General features: G+C 44.1%; 1 protein-coding gene across 6 annotated transcripts in view; it reads left to right on the top strand.

Annotated features, from left to right (window-relative positions):
* The window catches only part of AKAP13 (A-kinase anchoring protein 13), a 247,759-nt gene that overhangs the window by 211,544 nt on the left and 16,191 nt on the right, over nucleotides 1-20,024 (top strand). For all 6 annotated transcript variants that reach the window (XM_082198203.1, XM_082198205.1, XM_082198204.1 and 3 more), the window contains 10 exons: nucleotides 5,792-5,957; nucleotides 8,172-8,239; nucleotides 9,326-9,389; nucleotides 9,864-9,999; nucleotides 11,280-11,389; nucleotides 14,422-14,568; nucleotides 15,573-15,823; nucleotides 17,014-17,139; nucleotides 17,498-17,615; nucleotides 18,324-18,572. In XM_082198203.1, coding sequence (XP_082054329.1) covers nucleotides 5,792-5,957; nucleotides 8,172-8,239; nucleotides 9,326-9,389; nucleotides 9,864-9,999; nucleotides 11,280-11,389; nucleotides 14,422-14,568; nucleotides 15,573-15,823; nucleotides 17,014-17,139; nucleotides 17,498-17,615; nucleotides 18,324-18,572 — 1,435 coding nt within the window. The remainder of the gene's footprint in view (nucleotides 1-5,791; nucleotides 5,958-8,171; nucleotides 8,240-9,325; nucleotides 9,390-9,863; nucleotides 10,000-11,279; nucleotides 11,390-14,421; nucleotides 14,569-15,572; nucleotides 15,824-17,013; nucleotides 17,140-17,497; nucleotides 17,616-18,323; nucleotides 18,573-20,024) is intronic.

Genomic DNA, 20,024 nt, shown 5'->3' with positions numbered 1-20,024 from the left:
TTTGGAACCGACTCTGTACCTGAAACTTGCAGGGAAGCCGTAGTGAGCAGTGCAAATCATTACAGTCTGCTGGTTTGCCACCAGCAATCGGAAATGATTATTAGCAAGGGTGTGAGATAAACTCTTGTTGTTCTCTCTCTCTCTCTCTCTCTCTCTCTCTCTCTCTCTCTCTCTGTGTGTGTGTGTGTGTGTGTGTGTCTGTCAGAGAGAGCGCGCTTCCCCTGCACTCATCCACTACTTTTTCTAAATTTCTTTAAAATCTCTGAGAGATAACAGCTGTCACCTCTCTAGCATCGGAAGGGTTAAGATCCTCTTCGAGGAAACTCGCAAGAAACAGCCCTTCCTTCTCCCCTCCCTCCTTCTCTTGCTCAACTTGTTTCTGACTTCCTTTCCCCCAAACTCCCTTACATGACAGCAGCCTTAGCAGCAAGCAAGGAGGGTTTTCTCCCCACACACCCCGCACTAACCTTATGGATGGATAGGTGTCCGGCGTTGCTCTTCTCGCACTAATATCTCTGGGAAACATGTCCCTAAAATGGAACAGACTATCCGACGTACCCCAGATCACGGTGAGGCTGATTGGACGGTGGCACTTGGAGGTAAGAGTCTGTGTCTCGCCAGATAAACGAAGAAGTGGCCTTCTACTGAAACAGGCCATTGGGTCATCTACTTCAATACCTCAATCTACCTCAAAGGCTCTCCAGGGTTTCAGACAGGGGATACCCTCAGCCATACCTGGAGGCGAGATGCTAGGGATTGAATCTGGGACCTTCTGCATGCAGAGCAAATGTTCTACCACTGAGCTACGGCCCTTGGATGCTGAGGCTTGTGTGTGTGTGTGTGTTAAACACAGAAAGCATTAGTTGGTTGTTCCTGATTTGGAGGCTGATGTCTTGAAAGTCCAGGTTTGGCTGTCTGGTGGAACAAATCCTCCAAAAACAGTTTTTTCATTCTAGTGCGGCCTGAACTTTCATGCCATGTCTACTGGATTTGGAAGAAGATTCCATTTTATCTGCTTTCAATGATGGGTCGTGGGTTTCTTTAAAAAACAAACAAAACATTTTTTGATTGGTGTTTTGAAAAGGCCTTTTCCATTGCTGAAGCTGTTATATACCATTTCCTGTTTTCTAACTGAAGCCAGTATCTGCTTGCCTGCCTGCCTGTCTCTCTCTTCTCTCTCCTCCTCCCGCCCCCCTTTTCTCTCTCATTATTGGAGTGAGGCTGGTCCTAAACCAAACAAAAGCCATACAATCCCTTAAAAAGACGGGCTATGTTTGTTGGGGAATTTAGAATCTTGGTGCTAGCTTTGGTCCTGCTGGCTGAGAAGCAAAGCGCTCAGGTAAAATATATCTTTTTAATGGACAAATGGATTCTTAAAGTCCTGGAAGTGAAGGATTGTTGACTCACACAGAAGCCTCCTTGAGCCATAGGTGTTGAGAAGAAAACTTAGAATTCATGCTGCGCGTGTAGGCGTCTTGTTAGCCTCTTTGAGTTATCCGTGCTCTTTGATGTCAAAAGGAGAAGACGGGATTAAGCAATAATGCTACTTAGTGTTTACACAGTCTTTTCAGAGCCTTCAAAGCATCTCAAAACATATTAACTGAGTAATCCTTGCAACAGCTGCCTTCAATAAGTTGGTGTTATTTACCCTCTCCTGTTTGTTTGCTTTTTGTAAAAATTCGACATCGTACCCGTCATTTCAATTAGGCGTCTTACAAGTATAGAATAGAATAGTTCTTTGCAGTTACAGTATATGGAGCCAGTGTGGCACAGAACCTGGGAGTGAGGCAGTTCTGGGTCCAGACTGCTACTAAGCCGTGAAACTCACTGGAAGACCCTCAGCTGAAATTCCCTGTGACCAACACAAACTACCTCTCAGGCTTGTTTTGAGGACACAGTAGGGATCAGCAGCCATTAACACTTAAAAGCTGTGGATCATTGAAAAACCCTGGCAAATAAAAAGGCCCTTTCTTGCCAAGGATTCATTACCAGGCATGTCTCTCTGTGGGGAGAGTTCATGACTGTAGTGCCACCACCGAAAAGGCCCTTTCTTCAGTCTCAACTCATGTCATCTCAGACGGACAGAGGCCTCCGAAGATAATCTCAATACTTGGGCAGGTTCATTTAGGCATAGATGACAGTCCTTGGGTAACCTGGGTCCTAAACCAGCAAACAGGCAGCTAACCAGTGACAGTATTTAAGAACCATTCTGGTATGTTCTTTCAAAACTGGTCTCAGCCAGCGCTCTAGGAGCTATATCATGGCCCTCCTGGATTTTCCAAATAACCTCCTACAGTGCAGAAGAAGAGCCCTGTTGGATCAGGCCAGTGGTCCATCCATCTAGCCTGCATCCTGTCCTCACAGTGGAGAACCAGATACCTGTAGGAAGCTCACAATCAGAACCTGACTACTACAGCATCACTCTCTGCTTCAGATTCTCAGCAACTGGCGTTCAGAAAGATATTGCCTTCCCAATGGTTATGCTTAATCTGGCCCAAGCTTGCTCTGTTCAGGAAGCGTTGAAGATAAGAGAAGTGTGTGTCGTCAGGCCACTTAGTAAGTTCATGACTAAGGTAAAATTGTAAATTTCACGATGTTAGCCACAGCACCAAGCAACTTTCTTCCAGTATTCTTGGGTCTAGTTCTCACTGACGCAATAAACCTCCATCTGGGTTGTACCATTTCAGTCAGGTGGGGGCCTGTGTGACAGAATGCCTCTCCTTATAAAAAGCATTTCCTTTACATAGAAAACTTGCATGTCAAAGACAAGGATTTCAGCCTAGCCTTTTCTGTGTAGGTTTTTGGGGTTATACGTGCATGAGAGAGAGAGTTCCATCCTTTGAGACCCCACGTGGTTCAGCACAGATTCATGTTCAACACATTGAGGCAGGAGGGCTGTTTGTAAAATTATCTTTTATTCAAGATTTTCTTGTGTAACAAACAAACAAAAGGGTTAAATTGGCAGAAGGGCTTCCTGAGAGTGAGATTAAAGTTCCTCAAACACTGTGTGCAGATCATGTTGTCGGGGGAGGGGGGGACACAAGGTGTGTGAAAGGCAGATGCAAAAAAGAGCAAAATTTATTCCTTGTGGGGTGAAAGTATGTTTTTCTTTTGCTCCAACTTGTTTTTGCAGACTGAAGGATCTCATTTGAATCCTGAGAATGGCAATGTTGTAAATTCCTACTCCTCAATGTTCCAGATGCTACTGAATATTTTAAAGCAGCAACGTCCAGTGTAGTTGTTCTTTGTTCCAGTGATTTATTTTTTTGGGGGGGGCGTGACGTTCTTCACTCAGCAATGTCTTTCCCAGATTAAAATTCACGATTTGTATCATTGATAGGAGTTCAATAGTAACGAAAGCTTCCGTGGTTTCAGAAAAGAAGTAAGTTTTGGATTGAAACCGGCTTGACAGTGAGTGTAGTTTTCAACAACTCTTGGCAATGTGTTTGGCGCAAAGGTAGCCAACATAATGCAGTCTGGAAACTGACAGGCTCCCATCAGCCAGCCAGCATGGTCTAATTTAGGGAAGTTTTTAATGTTTAATGTTTTATCGTGTTTTTAATACAGTATTCTGTTGGGAGCTGCCCAGAGAGGCTAGGGAAACCCAGCCAGATGGGTGGGGTATAAGTAATAAAATATTATTATTATTATTATTATTATTATTATTATTATTATTATTATTTTATTTTCTAATGGCCAGGGATGGTGGGTGTTGCAGTCTAGCAACATCTGGAGGCATTACGCAGGCTACCCCAGGTTTAAGGCCACAGTCAAAGTATCTTTCCTTAGTAGCCTCCACTACTCTCCCAAGTCATTGCATCCTTGGAATCAGGGTAGCAAACTTAGGCTCAGGATAAAACACCCATGGAAGCCACAGCAAACAAGCAGCCCAGCCCTGCTCACGTTTACTTGAAAGTAAGTCTCACAAAATTCAGTGGTTCTTACTTCCGAGAAAGTGTGTTTACAGAAGGATTGATGCTTCAGACAGGCCTAGTTGAAAGAACGACTGCTTGCTACAGCTTTATAACTTTGCATTCTCGCTTTGGAATGTAGTGCTTGAAATGGGGCTGATAAGACTTCCCTCAGGGGTTACAGTCAGAATTGTAGGTATGCGCTGTGCTTCTCGAGACACTTAGGACTGAATTCAGAGAGACACGGAGATGCAGAATTACGTAGCATGTTACCAAGATTTGCATGTGTCATCCAGGGGGCTCAGAGCTTTTCCCCCTGAAGACTGCAGGGCTTGCCATAATTTTTGTCGCCGTTCCGCTATCGCTGCCAACCCTTTCAGCTTCCCTCCTGCAGTTACCTGTGTCGCTGCCGCTCTGGCAGCTACTTGGAATTGATAGAATTAAACAGACTTGCAAATCATCTTTTGCCCTCTGAAATACTATTTGAGGTCTGTGGCTTGACAAGTGCCATAAATATCTGCCGATTCATACTAAATATGAGCGAGTTCATCAGTCATAAGAAAATAATGAGACTGCTGAATCAGACCAAATTGGGTCCATATATCCCAGAATCCTGTTCTTATATTGACCAATTGGATACCCATGGGACAGTGGCGTAGCGTGGGTTGTCAGCACCCGGGGCAAGGCAAGTAATTTGCGCCCCCTAACCCGTGGATTTGCGCCCCCTAACCCGTGGATTTGCCCTAACCCCAGATGTTGCGCCCGGTGCGGCCGGCCCCCCCTGCACCCCCCACGCTACGCCACTGCCATGGGAAACTTAAAAGAAGGACTTGAGTCCAGTAGTACTCTTCCCACTTTTGATGGTCGGCAACAGGTATTCAGAGGCATAATGCCTTGCCTCTGACAGTGGAGGTAACCATTGCCCTATGGTTAAACAGCCACTGATAGCCTTATCCTGTGTTAATTTATCTAATCTCCATTTTTTAAAAAAAACCCAAAAAACCATCCAAGTTGGTGGCTATCACTGTGATAGGCACCCACTATTTATGCTTTCCAGAAGCAATTGAAAACATGTTTCTTTGGAATGGAGGTCTTTCGTGGACTACTTAAAAAAGCATTAGAGTCAAATGAAATTGCGAGTGGGATTCGAGATAAAAGCAAGTGGAAGAAAAACGACAAGATAATCGTAATAGAGGATTTTTGGTTGTAGATAAAGATAAAATGCAGAAGAAAAGGTTTGAACAAAAGCACAGTGGAGGTGAGAGTGGGAAGTCAACTCGTGAAATAATGTAATTGTTTGATTTGAAGGTTATTGTGAAAATGTTTGAAAAAATTAATTGCACACACACACACACACACACATTTTTCTTTCAACAGGCTTTTCCAGCTAGAAGAAAATATTTCTCCTGTAGATGTTTGCTTTGTGTTGCTTTTAAACCTAGCTTGTTATTTTTTGTACTTAAAAGCAACCACCACCTAGTTTAACCGTTTTTATGATACGTTTGTAAATTGCCTTGACACACGCAAAGAAAGGTGATTCATAAATTAATAAAAGTGCAATAGTAAAAAATCTTACAGGAGTGAATGTCCACAGGCACTTGCAAAGGTAAATACTTACAGCCTTGGTCATGTGGCTGATTCAGATGTGCCTCATTCTGAATGTCCACAGCCAATGACTCAGGACTGAGCTTGGTGTGAGACAGAATGGGAGGTGAGAATACCTGTGGTGTCCAGTGATATGGCTCCCAAATATGTTCTCCCTCAGGTGAAAAGTGTCTTACACACACACACACACACACACACACACACACACAAAACAAAGAGCTCATTGTCTTTGGGGTTTCCCATCCTCACACATTTCTTTTCTTTCTTTCTTTTAGGAAAAAGAGAAAGATAAGGAGAAAACAAAAGAGAAGGACAGAGACTCCAAAGAAAAGGACAAGAAGATGATAAACGGGCACCTCTTCAGTGCCACTCCGACGGTGGGGCCTGTCCATTGTTGCCACTGTTTGAAGCCTTTTAACAAGGATTCCTTTGCCTGTGCAAGTGAGTGGCATTTTTCTGCCCTGTGTTCTATTGCGGACAGACACGTGGAGCATTATTTTCCAATCAAAATGTAGATGGATGATGGTGAAATTAACAAAAGTGGCTGCCATTTTGGTCCCAGAGAGCAATTTCATAGACTCCAAATTGGTTCCAACAATAAGGCCAATTTGAACACCCGGGACAAGCCAAATTTATTTATTTTATATCTTGCCTTTATGTGTTATCCACCCAACAACCTTGTGATGTAGATTAAGGTGAGAGTTGGGTCCTGGCCGCAAGCTGACCCATTGAGCTCCATGGATGATTTGGGAGATTTGAATCCAGTCTTCACCCAGCGCTAAGTGTTGTACAAAGTAAACAGCAGCAAAGAAACAAGGACCAAAAAAAAAAAATCATTAAAAAAAAATCCATTGTGCTGTGGCAGAGTTAGAGAGTGTTGGACTTAGACCAGGGAAATCTGGGTTCAAATGAACGGATGACCTTGAGTCAGTCTTAGCTTGCAAGGTTGTGGATATTAAAAATGGGGGTGCTGTTCTTTGTTAGAGACCTGGTGTGCCCCCCCCCCTCCAGAAGTTGAAATCAGGAGGTGTTTGAATGGTTCAGTGTCAGGAGAGCTGAAACCCTTTGCCCTTGGTGTATGACATCATTGCAAAAAACGAAAATCGGTTTTGCAGTAAGGACCATTTTCATAAGGAAGTATTCATTAAAATCCTTGCTTTCCTGTTAGGAGTTTGCATACCTCTGCTAATGACCTTCTTGACTGCAATGCGTTCATTTTCAATCACTTCTCACACATCTAGTAGTTCTGGTCTTCAGTTTATATGCTTATTAGTTTATTCACATGACCGGGCAAAAGGTGATGCCTTTCAGAATGTAAAATTTTCTTTAGTGATGCGGGTGAATACTGAACTGTAAGTCATTGTGTACGGAAGTAGCCAGAGACAAATCCCCTCCTCCTTTCATTCCAGGAAACATAGCACAAAAATCAGGTCAAAATTATTATTATTGTTTCCAGATAGAAAATGATGGCATTACATCTAACAAGCTAGTTTCCTGGGGGAGGAAGTGTTCAGAAGGGGAATAGAATATTCCTTGTATAGTCCCTTTTAAAACCTAAGAATACTGACCCTTACGTCAGGGCTTTTAAAGTCAGCATGTGCTGTGAGCCCTTAATCAAAATGAGTTTGGGTTCAAGTGAGGCTTTTGAGCAAAATAAGTAAATAAAACAAAGCTATCTGTTAAACTGACATTGGGTTGGGGGATCTATACCTGACTCACAGGTTGTGACGCAATTCAGTATTTTCCTTTGCCTAACGTGTACAATGTCAAAACTGAGCCACGTTATCTCCACGGGGCATTTCCTCGTCTGAGAACCTGAAGTTGCTGGTCTGTTGCTATTGACTCAGGTGAAAATGCAAAGGTTAACCGATTAGACATTTTTCTGTTGCCCAACCAGTATTGACTGTGGCGATGACGAGGATTATGAGAAACGAAAGTAGCTCGGCTTTCTTCGCACCCACCCCCAAAGTCTTGTATGCATAACGTAGCGCCGTAGGGCTTGTGATGGGAAGAGTTGACAACTTATTCTGATGTTCTGTGACAACACATAACATTTCTCTCCCTCAAGAAGCTCAGAGCAGAAATGGAAAAACATAGCTTAGTTAGGCAGCTAGTTTGGACAGATAACAGCTCCCATAAGTGCTCATCTTGCCCAGGAGTCAGATTGACTGTAGCTGCTTTATCACAAATTCTCAATGATGGCAAGCCCAGGTGTGATGGCATAGGGCATGTGTATAGCAAGACCAGTGCTCCTTGTGAATTCTGTAGAGGAAGGAATGGGAAGTGAGTTTTGGGTGCTTACAAATTGCAAAGGGTTCCTTTACTGGAAATCTGAATAGTAAGGGAAGGGGGAATGGAGAATGTCTCTATTTACTTTGATGTTGGTCCATTGGCTTTCTTTTACATCTCATTTCCCACTGAACTTGATATTTCCCCATTCTTCTGCATTTTAAAGTTGGAAGATTTGGTGGCAGGATGCTAGGAGGAGCCAGTCTTTCATTTGGGTGGCATAAATAATTAACACAAAGGAAAGCAAATTTTAGCTGTCCCGATGGCTGCTGGGCGCATAAGGAGGTCTGAATTGTTAAACTCTGAAGACCATCATGAGAAACTAGGCAAATATTGACATTTACTGCTGCCCTTCGTTTTATACAGGTTGTGGTATTCTGGTCCATAAAAACTGCAAGGAGAGCGTGGTTGCTTGTGCCAAAGCCAAAATGAAGGTAAGAGTGCTCTTGTTTCCTTTTGTGCAAAAAAAGAGACAACTATCCAAAATTTTCTCTTTGTGCCTAGAAATCGTATGGTAGTAATATGACCAGGATGTCTGGAACACAGACCGCTGCTTTTTAGAAGAGCAGGTTTTCTCTGTCTTGAAAAATCTCACGTTTTCTGCTGTTTTTAAATGTTTGTTTATTCAGTATTTTTTTTCTACTGCGGAACTCAAAGTGACCTACAAGAAGAAACAAACATACATTAAAACCACTTTAAACAGAGAAAAATATAAACCTCATTCCCATTTTGAAAAGGCAGGACTTAAACATCGCATTCCCTGAATAAGACAGCAGATAATTAAAAGTCAGAGGTCTAGGAGAAATTGTATTTGCCTGTCACCTAAAGACAGGTAGATAATTTTTTGTACTTCTTGACTGTAAACCACTTTGAGGTTTGTTTGGGTTTTTTTTACAAAGTGGTTTACAAATCCCTAAGAGACTTACAACCATAATTTAAGACATGCAAAAAGTTAAAACCTCAATATGTAATGATAGCGCCAGGCGAGCCTCTCTGGAATAGCATTCCACAAGCAGGGAGCCACCATTGAAAATGCCTGTTCTTGTTTTGCTGCTCTCCAGACCTCCCATAGACTGGGCACATGGAGAGAAGCCTTAGATGAGGATTTCAGGGTCCGTGTCAGTTCATACTGGGGGCAGTTCATACATTGGTTTCCAGCCCTGGTTCTTGCATATGTGAGAACAAACTTTGGTTCATCATCATGGTTAGCTTGAACAAAGCAAACCATGGTTGGACATATTTATTCTGTTAATTTATATACTGCTTAACTACAGAGGCCTCTCAAGAAATTTTCAAAAGTTCAGTACAAAAGAGTAAAAATCCACTTAACCTATAGAAGCAGAATTCAGTTAAAATGCCTGCTGGAATGAAACGAAAGTCTTCAGAATACTAACAGGGTGGCTGTGTCACACTTTAAGGGTAAATGTGGAGGTGCCTGTGTATGTTTTAAGCTCCTTCAACAAATTGTTTCTAATGCAGAGTATCAATTCATTTGTTCTCTTTATTCTTTCCATCTCCAGAAAGGAGGAGGCCTTCTAGTCAATGATACTTCCTCGTTACCTACAGTAATTATGAGAAATAAGCGTGAGTACCTTCCCCCCCTTCTTTACTTCTCGCTGCAGCACCTCAAAAGATGGCACCAGAGCTTTTTTTTTCTTTTCTTATTGTAATTATGACATAGAAGCAGTTGTATGTGCTTTAAGATCATGAGCAGAACATAAAGTGGTAGCCAGTGCTGGTCACATTACTAACATAGGCTCATTAATTTCAGCTGGTCTACTCTGGAGTAGGACTTTTCCAGCATATATATATATATTCTTACCTTGGTGGTGCATGAATTCTGAATGTTGTGCTGAAAATGCAGCTGCAAAGCTTCGTAATTATGCCTGTTCTTCTTATACCACTCACGATTGCCGTGTGTGTGTTGTTTAATTCTGTTTTTTTTTCACTTGTACTGATGTGTGTATTTTTATTCACATTATTGTAAGTTGCTATAAAATTCTCACAGGCCTGTTGACTGTAACTAAAGAGATGATGACAGTATGTCCCCCTTTGCAGCCTCTCAGCCAAAGGAGAGACCTCGATCTGCGATTCTAGCCCCTGATGAGAACACCGTGACCTCCATGTTCAATAGCAGGCGATCCCAGCATAACCCTTCCCTTTCGAAAAGTGTCTCCATCCAGAACATTGCTGGGTAAGGGACATTCTTTCTGGGCAGGTACATTTGGCACTAATAAGTGCATGGTTTGATGAGTTGAACAGTGAGTAGAGGCACAACTCAAAGGAAGAGCCTGTGAAGAAAATCCCAGGCTTAGTTCCTGGTTATTATTATTTTGCAAATGGAAGGATTTTAAGTGGCAGGGCTGCAAGAGAACCCTGCCTGAAACTCTGGAGAACTAATGCGAATCAGAGTGGAGAGCGACTGCCTAGATCAGCGGTTCTCAAACTGTGGGTCCCCAGATGTTGTTGGACTACAACTCCTATCATCCCTGAGCTCTGGCATTGCTAGCTAAGTGTCCCCCAACATCTGGGGACGCACAGGTTGAGAACCGCTGGCCTAGATGAATCAGTAGTTTTACTCCTCTGTACGTGGTTTCACTTTGGGGTGGAGAAGCTACAGGCTATGGGCCATATTTGGCCCAGCACGGATTCCATTCTGGCTGTTTCTGCCCAACCCTGTTTACCTGCTGTTATCTGTCTCTGCGTGCCATTATACGTAGGCTGGATTGATTACACAAAATAATCGCCCATGGGGGAACTATTGTTGCACTGCTGGCCCATGCAGAAAGCCTCTGCTGTTGCTGGTCCCAAACATTGTGCAAAGGATGGGTAGGACAACCCAGCTACCATTCACTGGGTGTCATAACGTCAGGTGATCAACAGGAGGTTTGCCCTGCTCACCTGTCAACGTTGGCCCATGGGGATGGGGACAGGTAACAATCCGGCCCACCAAGCCAAAAAGGTTCCTCACCCTTGTAAGACAACCTGGCGTGTTGAGTGGAGGTTCGCACCTTCGTATGGTGAGGTGATTTGAAGTATGGATGGGGAACCTGCGCTGCTCCTCCAGAGTTTACTAGAATCCAACTCTCATCAGCCCTAGCTAGCATGGTCAATGGTCAGGGACGATGGGAGTTGGGAGTTTTAGTCCAGCGATAATTGCAGAATCACAGGTATCCCATCCCTGGTTTTGGATACCATAACCACATCTGGGCATAAATGCTGTCTCCTGCTGGCAGAAGGATGTTAATAATCGATGTGTTTGAATAATTGGAGATTTCAAGCAATTGATTGAGGTAGGAATGCTATTGGAGGAATGGGGGTTGCAGGGGAGAAGATGCAGGCAGCTGCCCCTTCCCCATCTCATATCACATCCTTCCTGCATTCCTCAGTGGAGACCCAGGTTTCCTGAGTCAGCTGTCCAGCAAAGGTAAAATTCTGAATGGCCTGTTCTTTTCTGCCTCTGTGTCCCTGCAGAGTTGGGAACGATGAAAACATACTTTCATGGAAGTTCCTCTCCCAGTCAACGGATTCCTTGAATAAAATAAGCCGGGTGAACGAATCCATGGAGTCATTAACAGATGAAGGTAAGTGGCAGCAGTAAAACAGGCTCAAGTAGTGATCATAAGAAGAGCATGTTAGATCAGGCCAATAGCCCATCTAGTCCAGCATCCTGTTCTCACAGTGGCTAAAATCAGCAAGCAAGATTCAACTGCAAGTGGTGATGGTTTGAAGCATCCTATGTGTACAAAATGTCCTTGAAAACATCCACCAAATCAAATTAGGTCTATTGTAGACTGCCTCCTGATGGACTAGTTTTACTATGTGCAAATATATTTTTGCAGGCACGTCCAACTCCCAAGAGACTGTGATCTACTCGCAGTGAGGGTGCGGGAGAATGGACTGGAGTTGTTGAGCTTTTTGGGGGGGATGACTGACAAGGCTCATCAAGACTGATGGGCTTTGTAGCCAAATAGCATCCGGAGGTCCAAACTTCTGTGCTACGGCCTAGACACAAGATTATTGCCTCAGTTAGAACTAGGCTCCAAATTTAATTGCGGCTGGCAATTACGATTAGGGGTTTCACTTTTATAACACAATTCTCACACTCTTATATACTGGTCTGGTTTGCATGTCATGGTGATCCAGTGCTTATTCCTGGAGAGGCATTGCACCCACTTTGCTCCTTCCTGGGTTTTTTTTTATCACAGCAAGGCAGCTAAGCCAAGGTTTGATTTACCGTATTTACTCAAATCTAACGCTCACCTTTTTTTGGCCAAATTACATCGAGAAAATTAAGGTGCGCATTAGATTCAACGGCACAATTTACATTCACCAGCAAATCCTTTTTTTGTTTTGTTTCAAAGTTCTGAAAACTGAGGTATGCATTAGATTTGATGGCTCATTAGACTCGAGTGAATACAGTACTAAGTCACCTGAGCCCAGGATCATGGTTTAGCATTTTCCTTCTTAACCACAGCCTAAAAATCATAAACCAAACCTTCACTCCAGATTGTGGATAAGGGGGAGAGATCTTAACCACAATCCCAGTTTTGAAAAGTGTGCTAAACTAAACTTTGGTTTAGTTGCTGCAACTTACTAAGCTAAAAGGATGAGGGAGAAGAGTGGCTGCAATCTCCTCCTTGGGAGACCACACGTGGTTTGGGTTAGTATGTGACTGCTGCCACTATGTGGCCTGCTATCTTTTCATAGTTCCCAAATCAAATGATTACTTTTTCTGTTCAATGTCTGAGTAGGTTGTTTTGGACCTGGAAACCAAATTTCTTTGTGCGCCAGGACATAGCCCATCCGTTAATTCATTTTATCTAGGCACAGCTAAGACACACAAAATGGTGTCCTTTCAAGCAGCAGTGAGCAGTGGCTGCTTTGGTAGCAGATTTTTTTTTTCTAAAATTGTATTCAGAGTACAAGTAAGCAGTTTCCTTCTCTCTCTCGCTGCGCGATATGCTGCTATGCTGGATAATCCTCGGCTCCAGGCTCATCTGTTAATTGCTTTCATAGCTCGAATTTGCAGGCTTCGCAGAGCCCCTTTCAACCATTCTGTTAATTTCACCAGAGTAAACAAAGGCGGATAAATTGCACCTTAATTACAATGCAATTACATGTCATTACATAAATGGTTCGCTCTCGGAGATATACACTGTAATTGCGGATTTACTAAGCATTAACTACCAAGTAACTTATGGAAGACTTTTGAAAAACAAAAGGGGGGTAAAAGAATTACATGGTTACCCGAATGGAGTTTAATGGTTCTACAAACGATCATCTCAACGCTCGGTAATGTGATAAAGACATCAAAGCAACCTTTAGCCAGTCAGATTTTACTGTGCAACAACATCATGAACTCAAACTACACTGAGGATATTCCTTCTTGCCTTCACTCAGAATGGGATTAAAAAAGACCCTTCCTCCAAAATTTTTGCTTGGGTGGGTATGATATTGCTTGGGGAGGTTCCTCTTGCCCTGTAAAATGCACCACCCTTCCTTCCTTCCTCTGTTCATCTCTACTAGTTACTTCTCCTGTCCAATTCACATAATGATGCTTCCCGTATTGGTAACTTCCAAGCCCCTGGGGTGTAAAACTGAAGGAGAGTAAGCTTCAGTAGGAGCAGTTCAGCTGAAGAGGCTGAGTGCAGATTTTAGAGACCTAATAGAGGCCTGGACTTTGCCAGGAGAGTTCCCAGGGAAGTCGCAAAATGCTTGCTGACTCTGCTGAGTCCTCCGTTGAGTCCTTGCATCCCTAGGCAGGGCCTGATGTCTCCCAAAGCCTTGCCTCTTGAACTAAAGTGCACTAAATTGTAAGTGGCGCATTGGAATGGCCTCGGTGGTGCTCTTGTCTTCCCCAGTGGAAGATAAGCAGACAGAACTTGCGGGGTGGAGGGGACAAAGCCTCAATTCTAGCTTCCTTGCAGATGGGTCTCTGTTACTTACTAGGAGAGAGCAGGTCAAGGTGTTGAGAAGAGTGAGGCGAAAGCACTAACAGAACCAATCTAGTACATTTTCATTGTGCTGAACCACTTCTGGGTGGTGGGTGGAACAGGTTCATGTGCTCAAATCCTGGCTCAGTAAGCCAGAATATTCGTGAGCTCTGTGCACCCATGTTACCCATTTGCTACCACTTGGCTCTTCTCTTCATGGAAGTGGGGAAGCAAACTAGGGAGCTGCACTTTCCATTTGTGTGTGACCTGGCCTATGAAGCTGTGATCTAAAGCTGGCTTCCAGCTCTTGGTTTGGTTTTTGGTGGGGGTTTTTTTAATCCTTTCTTGCACGAAGGGGCTGTATGAGGAAGCACAGAAGCACAGAGAAGCCTTATTAAGCCAGGATTTGATTGTCTGAAGCTCCCCACCCAAAAGCTCTTCCAAAGTTCAGGATCCGCTAACTCAGATTCTGACATGTCTTCAAGGAGGTTCTATGAATTCTGCGGTCCTTAGGCTTCCTGGACAGGTGATCCTAAATTTGGGTCATCATCTGATGAGACGCCAATACTATATTTTGTAGCACATGTATTGTTAAAAGCATCAACCCTGCAGCTCAGCAAACTTGGGGATAAAAATACTAGGAGCATTTGTCATTCAGATTTCCTCTCTCCACTACCCAGGTGCAGATATGAATGAAGGCCAGCTCATGGGAGATTTCGAAACAGACTCAAAGCAGCTGGAAGCCCAGTCCTGGAGTCAAGTCGTAGACGCCAAGTTTCTCCGGCAACAAAAGAAGGATGTTGTGAAGCGACAAGATGTCATTTATGGTGAGCGTCACAATTTAATTCTAATTTAATCAAAATTCTGCAACCTTTGTACATTAGCAAAAGTGTGTGATTTCTCTTTTTTTACATTTATTTCTGCTGCTAATCCCAGGGAGGGACAAGATGGTATAGAGACGACTGAAGCCCCTTTCCCCCAATCTCATTCATTATTTCAGAAGGCATTCTCCCCCTTGGTGTTTTCTTTTTCTTCTAGAATTCATCCTTTTAAGATGCTGTTGTTTGTTTTGCTGTCCTGTTTTATCACGTTGCTACTGTTTGATGTGTGTATTCTTGGAGATTCTTGTTGCCTTTTATATTGTCTGTGAACTGCCTCAAGAAAGTTCTGATTTCAAGTATAGGAACGTCCTCAGTTACTAAACCAGAGCTGAGATGCTTCGAGAGCCAAGTTCTGTGACCCAGGGAAGGGGAACCTCTAGCTATAGAGGCAGATGTGGCCCTCCAAGCCTTTTTTTATCTGGCCTTCAGAAATCTTCGCACTCTGTGGACACATTCCTAACTAGTCCTGCTTTGCAATGCCTTTGAGTATTTTCGCCTATGTTGAATGAGCCCTTAAACTCAGATGATTCTTCATGCTTGTTTGGATGGAGGGTAGAAAAAGATATATTACAGAGGGGATACCAAATTGATGCCACCTGAATGTTTCTAGACTACAACTCCCATCAGCCTCGGCCAGCATGGCCAGTGGTCAGGAATGATGGAAGTTGTGGTTGGACAACATCCGAAGGGCAGCACCTTGGCTATCCTTGGTGTGTAGTTAACCAACTTACTATATAAAAGCAAAATTAGCATGAGTTGCTCTTTTGCTTCTGGCCCATTGCTGTCATGTGGCCACTGGAAACTTGCCTAGAGGGGACTGTGGCCCTCAGGCTGGAAAACGTTGTAATGGCCAGTGCTACATTTTGTGGCTTTTCTCTGCTTTGCCAGGCCCTTCTCTGCTAACACCCCCTGTGTCTGTCTTGCCTTCACCCCTCTCTGTTCTTCTTCAGAACTGATGCAGACGGAAATGCACCACGTCCGCACCTTGAAGATCATGAGTGACGTGTACAGCAGAGGAATGGTGCAGGAATTGCAGTATGAGCAGCAGATGGTGGAAAAAGTCTTCCCTTGCCTGGACGACCTGCTAAACATCCACACCCAGTTCTTCCAGCGGATTCTGGAGAGGAAGAAGGAGTCGCTGGCGGACAGAAGCGAGAAGAATTTTGTCATCAAGAGGATAGGGGACATCCTTGTGAACCAAGTAAGCACTGGGAAGTGTATCTGAGAGCAGCGCAGGGCACAGAGTCTGTGTTTCAGTCCGACTAATCTGGGTTGCACATGCAGCAAACTAAAAGCCATGATTCTGTGTGAGGAATGGCAGAATTCTGCAGCCTCTGTTAGCAAATTAAGTGTCTGTTTTGCACAATTTATTCTGCCAGGTGTGAGCAGGAGCAAGTAGCTATATCGGGTCCTAAAGCCCCCACGTCGCTGCAAATCCTGCTCAGTAGGCGCGAGGCAGGATCCAGCCGTTCTAGTGAAGTCAAAGGCTGTATTTGCTTTTGCAAACAGACCTATTTGATTCCTTGCAGCATCTCTGTGGAGCGCTCCAAATGATGCTGTACAGTGATGCATAAAGATTGACACTTACATTATTTATTTTGAGATTATTTTAAACATTCACTTGATTGGAGTCAGATAGCTCTTTTAGTGGATCCAGTGGAAAAACACGCAGCAGCAAAACCACAATGGGAGCAGAACTGAAGCACAACAGAAGGAACGGCATGTTTACTGAAGAAGGGGCACAACCTCAGGGAAGTCAGATTGCATAACTCATAGCTCTCTGAGGTCCAGTTATAACCCTAAATGTGTAAAAGGGGCTTTAAAAAACAAAACTGTAACCCTTAATATTATGCAAAAGTGTCCCAAGTTGATCACTGACATCATCGGGGGGAGGGGCACTATTAGTGGTCTCCCATGGATCAGAAACACAGCTTTGCATCAATAAGAAGTGATGCATTCAGTGCTGTGGGCCCACTTCTGTCAAACTTCCTCCCTCTAGAAGTCAGACAGGCCCTGTCCCTGCTAAGTTCCAGGTGTCTGGTTAAAACCATTTTATTTTGGAAGGCTTTTGCATCATGGATGTTCTTCCTTTAAATTTCCAAGAGATTAAATTTCTAAGGCTTAATTTATGGGATTTTTATAGTTGTAAGACACTCTGAGACATAAGATGGTGAAAAGTGGGACATAAGTAAACAATTATAAATGAATAAAAGCATTAATACCACCGTGAGAGGCACCACTTTCATTTTCCCACAAGAAGTGCTGGGACGTTTAGCACAAACCATGGTCTGCTGTGATGTTTCAACTGAGCGAGTGGCTGATGATTAGGTCGCCTTACCCACTTGGGGAGACCGCTGGTGAACTCTTAACATATGTTTTAACTTCTGGCAGTTTTCTGGGGAGAACGCTGAGAAAATGAAGAAAACCTACGGCAAGTTCTGTGGGCACCACAATGAGGCGGTGAATTATTTTAAAGACCTTCATTCCAAGGAGAAACGGTTTCAAGCATTCATCAAGGTAACACCGGTGTTTTGCAAATGTTCTCTTGTATAGAGGTGGGGTAGGGAATAGGGGGAAGAAGCATGCAGGTGAAGCTTCTTGTATATTGTGCTTCCTCCTTAAAAATCCAGATTCTTTCACCAAAGTCAACCACATATTGCAAAGATAGGGAGCCTGTGGCCCTCCAGATATTTAACCCTGGGCTTCTAGTATCCAGTTTATAGGCAGAATATGTGTGTGTGATCAAAGTGGGGTGAGGTAGGGGTAGTTTGCAAGGAATAACTGCTCAGCAGCAGCAGCAGCAGCAGCAGCAGCAGGAGCAGGCTAATGGTGAGGAGTGTACCCTTTATCTTTCATTTCATTATTCTTTCCCTAGAAAAAGATGAGCAGCTCTGTGGTGAGGCGTCTGGGCATTCCTGAGTGCATCTTGCTAGTAACACAGAGGATCACCAAATATCCTGTGCTGCTACAAAGAATACTGCAGCATACCAAAGGTAGGAGAAAAGCTGCCATTTTCCACCTTGGTGAGCCAATGGCGATATGGACCTCAGAAACCTTGGCATTTTATAATTGGGCTTGTGGCATAGAAAGCACCCATTGCAAAACCTTTTAGCATCCCTTTGTGCTTGCTTGCTGAGAGACTGTTGTCTTAGGATATATTCTAGGTGAAAGAAAGCTGTCTCTACAGCAGCCTCCATTTCATGGAAATGGTCCTGCGGCTTCTGAAACCCTCATTCTTCTAAGTTGTTTCTGTTTAGTTCAATTGCACAAGTGTAGGTTTGTGTGGGTCTGCTGATTCTTCATGCTGCTTCTGGCAATGATCCCTGTTTTGGCACTTGTACTGTATCACGATGCTAATTTTACCTCCATACAGTTAGCTTGTCTCTCCACACCCCTACAAGCAAGGCAAGCAAGAGCCAAAAAACACTCTAGGTGTGAAGAAGGGCCAGCTAAAGGGTTTAGCCAGGGGAGAGTTTGAAGGCCAGAGAGGGTTGGAGGGCTCCATTCGACCCCAAGCCCCAAGGTTCCCCACCTCAACTCTACACAAATTGAGCGAGATCTAAGTGTCACTGTCAAATGTGTGCTCAGCAAATAGCTGGGAGAGTCAGGGAAAGGGAATGTAAAAGAAGTTAGCTAAAGCTCAAGAGCTGGGCGAAAAGAATTAAGCGAGAACTGAAAAGTGGGTCTCCTTGTGTTTTAAGAAAACGACGAGGAACATCAAGATTTGGTGCTGTCCCTAAACCTGGTGAAGGAAGTAATCACTGCTGTGAACAGCAAAGTCAGCAACTACGAGAAGAAGATGCGCCTCAATGAAATCTACACCCGGACGGACAGCAAGTCTATCATGAGAATGAAGAGCGGGCAGATGTTCGCCAGAGAGGACCTGCGGCGCAGGAAGTTTGTCCGGGACGGGCCCATCTCCCTGAGAAATGCAGCCAGCAAATTGAAAGGTAAGTGAGCCCTGCCATCTGTATTCCCTTCCTGTCCCTGCATATTGGATAAAGGTGTAATTTGTTGGACCCTCCACATTGGGACAGTCTTTTAAATTCCTAGACTGCTTAAGCACAGCTGCTTATTTAAAAATGTGCGCCCTGCATTTTCCCCACTGGATTTCCAAAGGCCTACAGTACTTTAAAACTGTTGTGTTGTAAAGAGAGAGAAAAATCAGGACCATAATAACAGCCAATAAAGCCAGCAATATTGGCATAAGACGGCAGCAGCAGCAACCCTCACTTAGCAGTGAACCCCCATAAGCCTTTTGCAACTGCAATGCTTTAATGTGCTCTCCAAACCCCAGCCAAGATGAAGCAAGGTGAATCTCTCTAGGGTGGGAGTTTGGATGTCACTGCTGCAAAGCTCCCATCCTGTGTAGCTGCCCACCAACAGGGCCTTGGGGGATGACCTTCATGCAGAGTTAACCCCCCAGGTGTTGCTGGACCCTGGCTCTTGTCATCCCTGACTATTGCCCCTATTAGATGGGGTTGATGGGAGTCGGAGCCCCCCAGTATTTGGAGGGCCACAGTTTTCCCCACCCCTGCATAGTAAGCTGCCTTATACCAAGTCAAAACATCGGCCCATCTAGCTCAGTATTATCTACTCTGACTGGCAGTGGCCTCTCCAGGATTTCAGAAGTGAGTCCCTCCCAGTGCTACCTGTAGGGATATTTTTTTCCTGCACAGCCGTGTGATGCTTCTGATGCTTCTGTCCAGCACACAGACCCAGGTGGTACATCATACTTGCTGGACACTTGTTATATGGTACCTGGGAAACTATCTGAATAGCAGAGGTGGATCCTAAAGAATGAATTGCTTCTTGTACAGCGTGATTCAGCTCGAATAGTGTTTAGCCCGTGGGGCTGTGCAAACCAAGTTTGCCATTGCCTTCTAAGTTGCTCCAGGATGTGCCACCTTCAGTCTGGGGTAAGGTTACCAGATTTTTTTCAATGAATCCAGGGACACTTTTCAACTTCAATGGATTTTGTATGGGGACTGATTTGTAAATCCAGGGACTGTCCCTGGGAAACGAGGACGTCTGGTAACCTTAGTCTGGGGGAGATGGTTAAACTCTCCTTCTGGGTGAACTCTCACCCTGGAACATATTGGTTGTCCTGTAAGCATCCTGCCATGTGTCAAGGAGAATTCGTCTTTAGTTTCCAGAAACTAGTATTCTATAAATACTTCATGTACAGTGAAATGATGAGCTTCAAACACTGCCATTGCTGCACCTTGTGGAAGAAACTTGCTGCTTGTGGCCACTACTTTTGGAGAAACTCCCCTTGACCTGACACTTTGGTCTTTTGATACTGATGGTCGAGGTGGGTGGGTGGAGAGCTGCCTGCAGCCAATGAGAGTTATACCCAGCAAAAACCACTCCTTAGAAAAACAGCGTTTTAACACCTTTTC

The sequence above is a fragment of the Podarcis vaucheri genome (assembly GCF_965113315.1).
Source record: "Podarcis vaucheri genome assembly, chromosome: 14".
Lineage (NCBI taxonomy): Eukaryota > Metazoa > Chordata > Lepidosauria > Squamata > Lacertidae > Podarcis > Podarcis vaucheri.
The sequence above is the reverse complement of the archived record's forward strand: the minus strand, read 5'-3'. Positions and strand labels throughout refer to the sequence as shown.